The following is a 13,796-nucleotide window of genomic DNA, read 5'->3' as shown; positions in this document are numbered from 1 at the left end:
CCTCCTGGATCTAATGGGTCTGGAAAAGACTTCTCTTCATTCATTTAGAGTTATTTCAGTCCACAGAGTCTGAGCTGAGTGAATGGCACACTGAACCATGACACTTTTTCATATTACATAGTCAACAGTCTCTCAGCTTGGGCCAACCAACCTTCCTAATAAAATTTGATGATGTGTTCATTGCCTGGCCTATTACTATGCTGTCTTATTTGGTTTAGTTTCCCTTGCAAATTCTGTGGGTAAAAATCATTCAGTCAAACTGTGAGATGGGCTAGTCTTCTCCGTGCTCACATTCAAACTTCCAAATAGATTGGAATTACTGAATGAGCCTGGTTCAGATTCAGTGGTAACCTTCTGCATTGAGTTTGCACAAGTGGAAGATACTGACTATAGAGAGGAAACAAATACTACTTACTTCAAGCAGAAGGCAAATTTCTTCCTAACTTAATAGTCTGTCTTCTTCCATATAGGTGGTGTATAAAGATGACTTAAATTGGCTTAAGGGACTTGGATGTTATGTCTGGGATACTCCACAAATCCTGCATGCTAAAAAATCGTATGACCTCCAGAGCCAAGTAAGCATGTTTTCCTCAAATAAGTAAATATTTATAAGATTTTTTTCTTCCATTTATGATTCACTGGGACTGACATCTGTCCTAGTCCAGAGCAGAATGAAGCAATTCCTATTACATCAGAAATATTTTGTTCAAACTATTATAATACACTCTTTCAGTTTCGTCTGTAGAGACCTGATCACTTTTGTTACTGAAGGAGCAGAAAACTTAGGAGAATGGAAGAACAGCGAGGTTGTGGTTTTTAACAGTGAGAAGATAACACTTTGTCTTTCTGTATGCCACCCTGTGCACAAAGTATCTCAGTGAGACATTTATGTTGGGAAAATAGTGTGTCTTGCCTTGCTGATTGTACTCTTAGCCTACTAGATGCTATTCAGTGATGTGCAATTTTCATTATTCCTTAGTTCATACTGGCTATATATTAAGTATTTCTTTTCTGTGGCCTGTCACTTTTAAAGTTGGTCTTAACTGGGCCGTAATCCTGGTATTCAGTTGTCCACAACTGATTTTAAAGGAAGCTGGCAGGGAATTTCCTGGTTATTTTCAGCATTAATGTTTTTTTGTTTTGTTTTGTTTTGTTTCCTTAGATAAAATATACAGCAGCAGGAAAAGAGAACTTTCAGAACTTTGGTGTTGTTACTGACACACCTCTCTATGTGACTGCAGTGCAGAGTGGTGTAAATGCTAGTGATGTGAGTCTCCCCACTTTTTCTACTCGGGCTTTTCCCTGCGCTCCTTCTGAGAATTGAAACAAGTTAACTAAATCTGTCTTTCATCTTACAGGTGAAATACAAGCTAGATTACCACAAAACTAAGGACAAGTATACAACTGTGACTGAAACAGTGGATTCTGAAAGAGTTCAAAATTTGAAACATCTCTTTAGCAATGTAAGTGTTTCTGCACATTTTTTTTCTCTTAAGGTGCTACTATGTGGGTTTTTTGTTTTATTTTGTTTGTTCACTCTGTTTGAAGATAAATGTCCAAACATGGAGCTTATCAAAGCCAGTGATAGCCCTCTGCATTGCTTGAGTATGGGGAAGATGCTGTATTTCAGGCAGAGGGTATATTTTCTACCTGTAGTTCTAGTCTTGTCAAAATACATGCATTAATAAATGGATTCCCTGAAGAAAATTGCACCTGAACAAAATTAAGAGCTTGTATGAGAATGGACATGAATAGTTAGAAAGCTTTTTTCTCACCCTTTAAGTGCACTGTCAAGATTAAACAAGTGTACAGCCTCTTGATATTAAGTAATAGTTACGGCGTATAAATAAAAACAGAAGGGCTTTTGATTTCTATTGGTCATTGGTTATTACCCAGGAGAAGAATTTTTCCACTCACAGAGACTTTCTATTTCCCCATAGAATATCTACAAGAAAGCCTGGGAAAAAGTGAAAGCTACTGGCTATATGATGCCCTCTGATGCTGTGTCCCTAGCACGTGCAAAAGAACTGAAGCATAATGCTAGTACTGTAAGTGAATAAAATACTTTCTTTTTTTTAATCAGATCATCAATTCTAGCAATGAAATCCTTCATGCCTTGCATATACTATAGGTATAAAAAAGGGTTTTTTTTAAATTATCTTCTATTTTTAATTTAGAAATAATATATATCTGTAGGTAATCAGTTTTCTGTGATAATCATTTGGATACAAGTTAGATAGTCCTTTGCTGCTTCTTTTAATGGAAAAAAAAAATCACATTTTATAGTAATAGAAACTGTTTCTTGAAAATGTCTGGTTAGGGTTTTTTTTTTAGTCTAAATTGCATAAGCATCCAGGCCAGAAAAACACCAAATGTCTTTAAATGATGCTTTACTGAGTGTAGAAGAACCTAATCTTATGCTTTACTGAACTGAGGCTTATGAAAGATCACTCTCTTCATGGATATCTTTAAATGAAAGAGCTGGAACAATAAATAAATAGCTTATTCTATATCTTTATTTTTAAAGTCTTCTAGTCAGCTGTTGTTATTTTTAGAACACGATAATTATGATGTACTTTCTTTGCCATTTAAAATAAAATAGAAAACCAAGATCCTGCTTTAAAGGCTTTCTCTGCTTGTGGACTCAGCTAAATATTTTGCTTACTGATGAATTTTGTTCCAATAATACAGTTGACTCATTGGAGTCAGTTATTTGTTGCTTTTCTTTGCATCTGCTTAGGTAAAATACCGAGAAGAATATGACAAGTTTAAAGCACTGTACACGCTACCCAGAGGTGTTGAGGATGATCCCAATACAGCAAGGTGCCTTAGAGTTGGAAAGTTTAATATTGATGTAAGTGTTGTTTTCTGATGTGTGTTTTCCTGATAAACCCATACTTATCTCAGAAGAGGCTACTCAAAGAATCCACGTGCCTTCATTCAGATATCACATTTCCACATGCATTTGGCAATGTTCAGTATTTGCTGAACATATATATTTCTATAATACACCTACGAATGTCTTTTCAAGCTTGTGACTCAACTGTTAAATTGCCTGCATGGCTAAACCTTTAGTGTAATATGTTTATGTATAAAATGGAGCATTACGTAGACTACCTCCTTTTAACACCTGAGTGCAATGGAAATCTGACACATCATATTTTATCACCCTTGTTAAGGTTCTGCAGATTATTTTTAGAACAGGCAAGATGTAAATTTTAGTCATAGCCAAAGTGATTGCTCTTCCACTAACATTCCATGATAAATCAATGGTTGTCCTGGTTTCGGCTGGGATAGAGTTAATTTTCTCCCTAGTAGCTAGTAAACCATGACAATGCTTCAGACTATTTGTCAACATTATTAATGTACTGCTTTAACTCTGCAGCGTCTGTACAAGGAAGTCTATGAAAAGAATAAAGCCAAAGTCCACATTATTCCAGACATGGTGGACATAATTTCTGCTAAGGATGCACAGAAGAAAGTCAGTGAAATCGATTACCGCACACATCTCCATGAATGGATCTGTCTACCAGATCTTCAAATCAATGCCCATGTTCGAAAAGTAACTGATCAACTCAGTGATGTAAGTTCACAAATCATGTGTTCATGGCTCACTTTTTAAAAAGATTCTTGCATTTATGCTCTGTTAGAGGAAATGATTTAGCAAAAACTTAGTTGGAGCACTCTGAAGTTGCTACTTGAATCCGTTGTATTATGCACTGCTGAACAGCATCTGTATCATGTTTTCGTAACACTTGGGCAATAAGTGCGTAGTTGAGATGTGGCTTAGTATGCATAATTTAAGTGTTATCGGTGTAGGCATTGGGTCATAACATTACAGTTCTACCAGTTCAGCCATCCCTGTCTGTAAATTGTCCTTTATTATTTGGTTGCATAAGGTGTGGAAACTTTGGAAGTTTGAGAAAATCCCGGTGGTGCAAAGCTTCTATGCACTTGCCTTGCACAGGTCAGCCCAGGAGTAGGCCAGCAATCTATCAGTAAATCATTGCCCGGTAGGATATGCAAGTAGGTTTTTTAAAAATCATTGGGGTTTTTTATTTATTGGCCAAACTGAAGCAAAGAAGAAAAATTATTTAAATTCCAAAAGGAATTGTTTTGATTTTCTCAAACCACAAAAATAGTCAAAATACCAGAAACCTTACTTGCCATCATTTGACAGTTGTGTTTCAGACTGATTTAGCGATAAGGGATTAGATCCTAGTGGAAGTCTTACAGATTGCTTCTTTGCTCTGATACCTTAGGTGGTATACAAGGATGATCTTAACTGGCTGAAGGGCATTGGCTGCTTTGTTTGGGACACTCCTGAAATTCTCCATGCCAAACATGCCTACGATCTTCGCAGTGATGTGAGTAGATACACTGGTTTTCCTTCTTAGTTTTTTTCACTCCATTGTATTAAAAGGATGGAGTAGCTTTATTCTACTCCAGACATAATCTGGAAAATGTTATATATCCTTCTCTACTGAAGTATTCATTAAATAACCATATATGGTTATTTAAACTTTGCTGCTCTAGAAGTAGATATTGTCAGATTACATCCCATTCAGGAAAGCATTGGGCATTCTGTTTTAAATACTTGTCTTCTCAGAAAAGCACTTAAAACAGTAATTCTTCATTCAGAACCCTTGAAGTAAAGCAGAAATGATGCAGAATTCATATTAAAAAAGAAGTATTTTCATCTTGATTTTGATTTCTTTTTCTCCTCTCAAGATCTTATGACACATCCTTAGTTTGGGATTAAGCCATTAAAATGGGAGAATAACCATTCTGGTTTTTGAGAATGTGTGTCCTTTCATAAGTTCTGTATCAGAAGTATGTTGGATATTTATCATATGGTACATATGCCTATTCTATGAATGAGTATTGACATTTCCTAATATTCTTGATAAAACTTATCAGCTGTTCTTATTTAGTAAGGTGCCATGTTCATTTATTCAGCCATAATTTCAATACACTTTCTGTTTAAATGCTGGTTCACTAATAGAATAATTCAGTAATAAAATAAATAGTAAATATAGTAAATATAATAATATAATAAATTCAATTAACAATAACTAGCCTTACTAATTAGAGCTCTTGAATTTCTCTCTGCAGATTAAGTACAAATCTAAGGCAGAAAAGATGAAGAATGACTACACTCTGGTCATGGACACTCCTGTCTATGTCCAGAATGTCCTCAGTGGCTTGAATTTAAGTGAAGTAAGTGTTTGTATCACCTTTCACCCCCAATATTGCATATGCCATTACCTCACAAGTTCTAGAAATGTGACTTTCAATTTTTTTTTTAATCATTTCATCTTAATCATTTAATCATTGCTGGTTATCTACAACTCATTGCCTATGCCTTTATTAAGATATGAGAACACAATCAGTAAAATCATTAATTGCCTGAATCCAAAAAACTTTCATCCAGTTTTTTAGGAGAAATTCCTGTATGTATGCAAACAATACATACTGTGAGAGAACATCACAATTATGACTCTCCTCTAATCACTTTTTCTTTTTCTCAGGCTGTCTATCGTGGTGAATATATGCACAATGTTAAAGGCAAAATTATTCCTACTGATAAAACAGTAGATTTGGAGCGGGCATATCATGCGAACAAAATACAGAGTGAAGTAAGTATAAAACTTTTGGGTCCACAGAGTTTCTGATATTCAAAAAGCAAATTCTTTAAAAGTTAATGTCTGTCTTTAGCTTTTCAGATAAAGAAACTAGATTTCACTGCTCTAAAATGGAAGTGGGAAAATGTCCCCTTTTAAGCTACAAGTATGCATTATAATGCAGGCATGGGGGAAATCTTTTGCCAATTGCGATTAAGAGATTTCCTATGCAGCTAATGAATACTCTCAAATATTACACACAGTTATCACAAACTCTCTCTTTCTCTCTTCTCTTGCAGAATTTGTATCGCTGGGCTGGTGTGAATGCTCTACCTACTGGATACAGCCTTCCCACAGATACCCCCAGCTTTCAGCATGCTAAACACGTCCAATACATTGGCAGTGATGTAAGTAATGTACTAAGTCCTTCTACAACATGAGCTGCAAGGGAATATTTGGTGCCCATCCTGTATGAACACACAACTGTTTGAGACAGTTATTTCTCAGATACGAGATTGCTTGTCAGAGAGCAACAAGAGTGGGGCAGTTCCATGTGGATGCCTGAGCCAGGAACTGAGAGTGACCACGACATAGGCAGTGACCTCATCATCCAGGGTGAAGTCCCACTGTATGTGAATGGGGTGGGCAGGGCAGGGTGCTGATAACAGGTTGCATCAACAGTCCTAGACAAGGTGAGGAACCAGGGCCAAGGTCCATCCAGGGGGATCCCGTCAGGAGCTGCGGGAAACAGAGCAGAGATTGGAGACAAGCTACCTATAACATAGGTCCAAGGTAAATCCAGGAGACAGGGCTAGAGACAAGTTACCGATAACATAGGACCAATGTCCATCAGGAAATGAGGAAGGAGACAGGGCTGAAGACAGATGCGCTTACAACATAGCTCAGGCAAGGCCTGACATCCCAGGTGTGGCTAGTCAGGGCAATTAAATCGTAGTGCACTCAAGCCCCAACATTGATAATGTTTGCCTTAACAGAATGTAAATGTTACCAAACCCCATAATTATCTGAAGCAATTACTGTCAGAATATAAATTTCCTCAGGTAGATGCGAATACTTTATTAGATGCAAGAGAAATGTAAAATGTTATTAATCTTGGGCCACATGATAAAGGTAAAAATAATGATGATGTGTAGTGTATTTTACTCTGATATAGCTACATCTCACTTGTTTATCTCTAAAAATCTGGCTCTTTATACTGCATAAATTACTGTCAGAACTGCAGTGTAAGTAGAATCACAATCAAATTTAGTTTCTGTATGTTTTTGTTCCTTTTTCCACTTTATAGCTGAAATATAAAGAAGCCTATGAACACATGAAAGCTAAAGGCTATACTCTGGGACCTAAAGATGTTGGGTTTGAAAATGTGAAGAAAGTGAATCAAGTCATTAATGAGGTACAGTAAATATATGTATTTGCTTTCAACTATATTTGTAGTGCCCAAACTATGAATGATGAGAGTACATTGGCTGGGAGGGTTGCAGGATCCCTGTTCTTTGAGGCTTTTAAGAGCAGTTTAGACAAATATCCATGAAGAATGGCAAGGGATCATTGATCCAGGCTTGGAGTTGGGCTCTGTGGCTTTTTAAGGTTCTTGATAACTCTAACGTTCTGTAATCCTGTAAAACTGTTACCATAATATAAAATCAATTGCAGCCTAATTTTATTAACTGATCTGCTGCTACTTGATTGAAGTTGCATAGAAATTATTGTATCTGTATGACATTGGGTCTCGATAGTTTTAGGTTTGATATATATGTACTCACTTGTTTGATCATTGGCTTTAATAGGGTGAAAATTAAACATACATATTTACATGTTTGTAGGATTATAGTCTCAGCTTCTCCATGTAGTAGAGATGCTGCTATCAAAAACAATTGTGGAAAATCTTTGCCTGGTTAGAAAATAGTATGTTTGCTCCCTTTTCTCTGGTAGTTATACAATACCTAGCAAAAGCCCTGCCCTTAAAAGAGAAGTACTTACACTCTGCCAAACTGCTTGCCATTTTAAGTTTTTAACCTGTAGAATGCTGTCTCCTTTGATACAGAGGTTGTATCGGGCAACATACCACAAGTACAAGGACAAGATTCATACCACTCCAGACACACCAGAAATCCGTCAAGTCAGAGCAACACAGGAAGCTGTCAGTGATGTATGTGTCTTTCTAACATAAAAACCAGAAGAGATTTAGAATATTCAGCATGACCAGACATGTGAAATGCTATTTTTTCTTTGTCTTTCAGCTGATCTACAAGTCAGATTGGTTTAAGATGCAGGGACATTTGATTTCCTTGCCATACACTCCTCAGGTGTTGCACTGCCGCTATGTTGGGGATATCACAAGTGATGTAAGCAACTTCTATTAAGATACCTGGTATTTGAATACAACAGGCCTAATTGGGTGAGGAATTGGTTAGATGGTCGCATCCAGAGGGTGGTGGTCAACGGCTCAATGTCCAGATGGAGGTTGGTGACGAGTGGTGTCCCACAGGGGTCTGTACTGGGACCGGTACTGTTTAATATCTTCATCAATGACATAGACAGTGGGATCGAGGGCACCCTCAGCAAGTTTGCAGATGACACCAAGCTGAGTGGTGCGGTCGACACAATAGAGGGACGGGATGCCATCCAGAAGGACCTGGACAAGCTCGAGAAGTGGGCCTGTGTGAACCTCATGAGGTTCAACAAGGCCAAGTGCAAGGTCCTGCACCTGGGTTGGGGCAACCCCCGGTATCAATCCAGGCTGGGGGATGAAGGGATGGAGAGCAGCCCTGCCGAGAAGGACTTGGGGGGACTGGTGGATGAAAAGCTGGACATGAGCTGGCAACGTGCGCTCGCAGCCCAGAAGGACAATTGTATCCTGGGCTGCATCCAAAGCAGCATGGCCAGCAGGTCGAGGGAGGGGATTCTGCCCCTCTGCTCTGCTCTGGGGAGACCCCCCCTGGAGAACTGCGTCCAGCTCTGGAGCCCTCAGCATAAGAAAGACACGGACCTGTTGGAGCGGGTCCAGAGGAGGGCCACGAAAATGATCAGGGGCATGGAACACCTCTGCTATGGAGAAAGGCTGAGAGAGTTGGGGTGGTTCAGCCTAGAGAGGAGAAGGCTTTGGGGAGACCTTCTTGCAGCCTGTCAGTACTTAAAGGGGGCTTCTAAAAAAGATGGTGGCAAACTTTTGAGCAGGGCCTGTTGCAACAGGACAAGGGGGAATGGCTTTAAACTAAAGGGGGGTAGATTCAGACTAGATAGAAGGAAGAAATTGTTTACACTGAGGGTGGTGAAACACTGTCCCAGGTTGCCCAGAGAGGTGGTGGATGCCCCATCCCTGGAACCATTCCAGGTCAGGCTGGATGGGGCTCTGAGCAACCTGATCTAGTTGAAGATGTCCCTGCCCAGGGCAGGGGGGTTGGACTAGTTGACCTTTAGAGGTCCCTTCCAACCCAAACTATTCTATGATTCTATACTGCTTTTATACTGAAAGTGGAATTTGGCTTCTATCATTTGCATTGTATTCTGTAATAGAGAAATGCTTTGTCACTGCGTTTAGGGACTGATTAATTAAATTATCCCAAAAGTTAACTTTTGATTTTTCTTTTTCTAATTGCCTCATAGAATAAATACAAACAGGACCTGAAGTGGTTGAAGGGCTTGGGTTGCTTCCTGTATGATACTCCTGATATGGTCCGTGCTCGTCAGCTGCGTAAGCTTTGGGTAAGATTTTTCTTCTGAGAACCATGTAGAACCATGTATAACAATGATTGATTTATTTACGTGCATGCTATGTACTTCCAGGAAGTTAAGTACATGAAAATGAGTAAAGACTTATGACAGAATTTCTTGCCATGCAGCTAGTTAGTTGTTTCAAAGCACCGTTAGGTTACACTGTAAAATTTTCTTTACTACCAAGACTAATAAAAGCTTCCTAAGTAATACTGCTTTTCTTTTTCCAGTCGAATTATATATACACTGGTACCGCAAAGAAGATGTGGGCTAAATACAATGTGGTATTGGATACTCCTGGATACAGAACAGTTCAGGAACTGAAAACCCATTTGAGTGAAGTAAGTTCTATATTATTTTTGCACATCTTTGTTAGTTATAATTAAGCTCAGACCCTCTCACTGTGTTTTCTGAAATACATGAGATGTTATAATTGCAAAGCCGTGATTGTTCAGCTGCTAAATGAACATATCTAATGGAAGAATCTAATGGACCTCTCTTTTTCCAGCTGGTTTACAGAGCTGCAGGCAAGGAACTGAAGACAAAATACACTTCCATCCTTGATACACCTGACTTCTTAAGAGCCAAGCAAGGACAAAAAATACAGAGCCAGGTGAAAATTTTGTACTGATAAAAAAACAATGAGGGGATCCCTCTTAATATACTCTTAAAGTACAGCAAAATCTTTCCAGGCCATTTCAAAGTAATGTAGAATTCCTAGGGAGGACGTTTAAAATGACTGTTGCTCATTTTGAAGTGGCTATGAATTTTCATGTTGACCATGTCTCTGTAATGGACATGTTCAGCTTTGTCCATCTGAAATAGAGCATTGAACCCTGGTACAGTTCTGTTCAAATTCTCTGAAATCTGACTTCATCAGAGGAATAAATATTTTTATCCATCTACCTTTATTCATCTTCATTTCTTTATTCATATAGTAGTTCATTATCTAAGTTATTAGCTACAAATTTTGTGGAATTTTAAATTTGCAGAACAAAATGAAGATGCTCACCAGAGAAAACCAGACCTTATGGATGCTTTTATCTAAAGCTAGGTCTGAATGTAGGGCAGAGAGGTCACTAGTGTCACATGCATTTGACTTCTTGGTTTGTGAGCATGTTACTGGCAGTTACAGAATATCAAGAGTACTGATAGAGAAAGATGAACTAAGATAGTATGGAAGAGGAAAGGGCATGTAATTTTTTCCTGGGGTAAATTGTGTGGTTATTGTATACATTGTGAATTTACAGACATTTTTCAGAGAGGTGAAGTAAAACTTACTTGAAATGTATGTTTTTGATTCTTTTCTTCTTTCTGCAGTACTTGTACGTGGAACTTGCCACAAAAGAGAGACCCCATCATCATGCTGGTGGTCAGACTCCAGCCTTTACACATGCTAGGCATGTAAAGGACATGGTCAGTGAGGTAAGATCTTTGGGTTTTTTTGTTTGGTACCACTATGCTGAACTGTTTAGAAGTTTTATTTCTAATTTTAGTGATAGTTTCAAGGCTCAAATCTGTTTACCCTTCATTTAGTTTTCTATGTCTTATGCTTAAGTTCTACATTTCCTTTCTAAGTTGTGCTAAAAGAGAACACTTTTTTAATATGTTTTAGTATTTTATAAGATACCTGTTTCTAAGTGCTTGTTTGCAGAATCTGAGGTACACCGGCTGCAAGACCAGGAAGACCTAGAGAGAGCTGAACAGCTGAGCTTGTTTCCCAAAGTTTTGACAGAAGTGCTTTGCAAGAATGACGTTATGCACTCAGTGTAGCACCCCTGGGCATTAACATAATTAACAGATTAGCAAATGCTTCTAAGATTAAAGATATAACTTTTCCCTTTTGCTGTCTCTCTTAGAAAAAGTATAAAACCCAGTATGAGAAGATGAAGGACAAATACACTCCTGTCCCTGACACACCAGTCTTGATCAGAGCCAAGAGAGCATACCTGAATGCCAGTGATGTATGTAGTCCATGAACACTTTCACTGCTGCTTTTTCTTTGTTTTTTTATGAAAAGAACAGAAAAAGGATCAATGGGGAACAAGCATGCAAAGCATAGAATATCTCAGTGTGGGTCATAAACTACGTCACCCCATTTGCATGTACATTTCCATTTGATATTACGGAGATTATTAAGTTTTTACTTGATGTCACTGTAATGCTTTTTTTCATTTATTTTAATTCATTTTCACTTTCCATTGCACCGAAGTGTGGTCTTACAACAAAGGAAAAACAGATTTAAAGGAATTTGCTTACACATGAAATCTCCAAATAGTGCAGACTGGAGTGAAATGATTGATGCTGGAGCCAGGGTAGAATACCTTTCATCAGATATTTTCATCTCAGTTTTGTGTTAGAAGTAAACTTGCATGTCACTGAGAATGTGCTCATTTTTTAATTTAGAAGTAGATTAGAGAGAAAAATTATCTGAGCTGCTGCACATAAGGTTATTAAGTTGAAATTGATTTTTCCTTCAAGCATGGAATAGTGATTTGTGATTTAAGGCAATGGCTAAGAGTACTCTACTCATTCGTGAGATCTTTGCTATATATTTCAGATTGTTGTATCCTGAAAGGATATGTGCTGGGCTGGTATTTTGTTCTGATGATCAGTCTTACTGCTCTCAAGAATGGTTTTTAAATACTGCAAAGGGGCATCCCAGTTCTTTTGCACATCTGAATTTCTCCTCTGAGAAAGTCTTTCTCCAAAGACTGGATTGATCTTCCTGCTTTCTTCTAGATCAGGACATGGAAGAAGGGATAAGTAGAGGGGTTTTATGCCAAAAGTGGTACTTTCACTGTTCTAGAGAGTAGTCCTGTGATACATGGATGTTTTATCCTCAGTCTTCAGTCTAAAAGTGAATAGGATGAAATGTTGCTTTAGATGTACCAACTCCTTTTCTCTCTAATTTTCACCATAAATCTCAGTCAAATTGCAATTGACTGTAGGCAATTGCAGCTTCTTAAAATTCCTCACGGCTTACATTAGGAAGTTGACAGCAACATATCCCTGGATGTCATTCCTAAGAGGTAGGAAATTTAACTAAAACAATTCCTGACAGATAAATATAATATATTCTTTTGTATGTTATTTTTCTTACCAGTTGCGCTACAAAGAAACCTTTGAGAATACTAAGGGCAAGTACCACACAGTGAAAGATGCTTTGAATATTGTCTATCATCGAAAGGTTACCGATGATATTAGCAGTGTATGTATACAACATTTTCATTCCTAATTAGTGTTTGTCATTTAATAACCTAGAATATGCCATTTATGCTATCATTCTATTTAAGTGTGTCAAATAATTAGAAAAATATGATCAGCACTATTAATATTAACTTCTTTCTTTCTCTGGAATATTATACACCTGATTGCCTTTGATGTTACAAAGGTGAATGCAAGTTAATCTCATTTCCACTGTTTTAGTTTTGATGTTTCAGAAAAAGGAATGTCTTGAAACTGCATAGTCTAGCATGTTCTGTTCTCAAATTGGTTTACTTCATTCTTCAATTTTCTTTGTAGGTGAAATATAAGGAAAATTATATGAGCCAGTTAGGAATCTGGAGATCAATCCCAGACCGTCCAGAGCATTACCATCATCGCGCAGTCACGGATGCTATTAGTGATGTGAGTTCAAATAGTTCCTGGGTGTGGGAGGTTGAAAATTTTAAGTAGGTTTCCAAAATGAAAACCAAGTCTTATTGTGAGAAAGGGAAGGCAGCTGAAATTTTTAAAGTGATTTACACTTTCACCTGGCAGATCTGTGAAATGACAGAGCAAATCTGATGGCTAAAATTGCAGCCCATCTCCTTTTGAAATTAACAGAACAGTCTTAATTCATTTCAGTTGCATTTGCTTAGATTTGTTTGTTAACCCTGTAACAACCTTTAATAGTACATATCTGTACATATACAATAACCCCTTAATTGTACAAGAATAAATGTTTTTTAATTCACACAGGAACTCAAATAGCTAATGATAGATTAGGTATGTGAATAATCTGAGTCCATTAGAAAAGTATGAGTAACTGTAATTTATTTTATAATGGAATAATAATGGATGTAGCTCTGTTTGCTACAGCTTGTGTTGAGGTGCCATTTCAGCACTGATCAGCTACCACTTGGTGCCGCTTAAAACTGAATCCTTTTACTTCTTTTCTAAAGGTTAAATACAAGGAAGACTTATCATGGCTCAGAGGCACTGGCTGTTATGCATGGGATACTCCAAGTTTTGCTCTGGCAGAAAAGAATAAGGTGCTCTACAGTGGGGTAAGTAAAACAGTCTGAATTGTTGCTAAATGTTTTTTTGACATTTGCTTATATTGTAGATAAATTTTTCACAGGAGAATCCAATTCTGACCTAGACGTTGATATGAATAACTCATGGTAGAACTTAATATATAGCATCTAAAATTTCAGTTCTTACTATAAAACA

At 37.6% G+C, this 13,796-nt stretch overlaps 1 protein-coding gene across 34 annotated transcripts in view; it reads left to right on the top strand.

The window, feature by feature from the left end:
* NEB (nebulin) overlaps positions 1-13,796 on the top strand; it is a 134,557-nt gene that overhangs the window by 81,312 nt on the left and 39,449 nt on the right. For all 34 annotated transcript variants that reach the window (XM_076343159.1, XM_076343178.1, XM_076343177.1 and 31 more), the window contains 21 exons: positions 471-575; positions 1,163-1,267; positions 1,359-1,463; positions 1,941-2,048; positions 2,741-2,854; positions 3,386-3,583; positions 4,263-4,367; positions 5,116-5,220; positions 5,532-5,639; positions 5,924-6,031; positions 6,931-7,038; positions 7,690-7,794; positions 7,886-7,990; positions 9,252-9,350; positions 9,590-9,700; positions 9,868-9,972; positions 10,680-10,784; positions 11,219-11,323; positions 12,466-12,570; positions 12,885-12,989; positions 13,526-13,630. In XM_076343159.1, the coding sequence (XP_076199274.1) occupies positions 471-575; positions 1,163-1,267; positions 1,359-1,463; positions 1,941-2,048; positions 2,741-2,854; positions 3,386-3,583; positions 4,263-4,367; positions 5,116-5,220; positions 5,532-5,639; positions 5,924-6,031; positions 6,931-7,038; positions 7,690-7,794; positions 7,886-7,990; positions 9,252-9,350; positions 9,590-9,700; positions 9,868-9,972; positions 10,680-10,784; positions 11,219-11,323; positions 12,466-12,570; positions 12,885-12,989; positions 13,526-13,630 (2,319 nt within the window). The remainder of the gene's footprint in view (positions 1-470; positions 576-1,162; positions 1,268-1,358; positions 1,464-1,940; positions 2,049-2,740; positions 2,855-3,385; positions 3,584-4,262; positions 4,368-5,115; positions 5,221-5,531; positions 5,640-5,923; positions 6,032-6,930; positions 7,039-7,689; positions 7,795-7,885; positions 7,991-9,251; positions 9,351-9,589; positions 9,701-9,867; positions 9,973-10,679; positions 10,785-11,218; positions 11,324-12,465; positions 12,571-12,884; positions 12,990-13,525; positions 13,631-13,796) is intronic.

Source organism: Aptenodytes patagonicus, chromosome 6 (genome assembly GCF_965638725.1).
Source record: "Aptenodytes patagonicus chromosome 6, bAptPat1.pri.cur, whole genome shotgun sequence".
Taxonomy (NCBI): Eukaryota; Metazoa; Chordata; class Aves; order Sphenisciformes; family Spheniscidae; genus Aptenodytes; species Aptenodytes patagonicus.
Note: the sequence above shows the minus strand (reverse complement) of the source record. Positions and strands in the feature narration are given on the sequence as shown.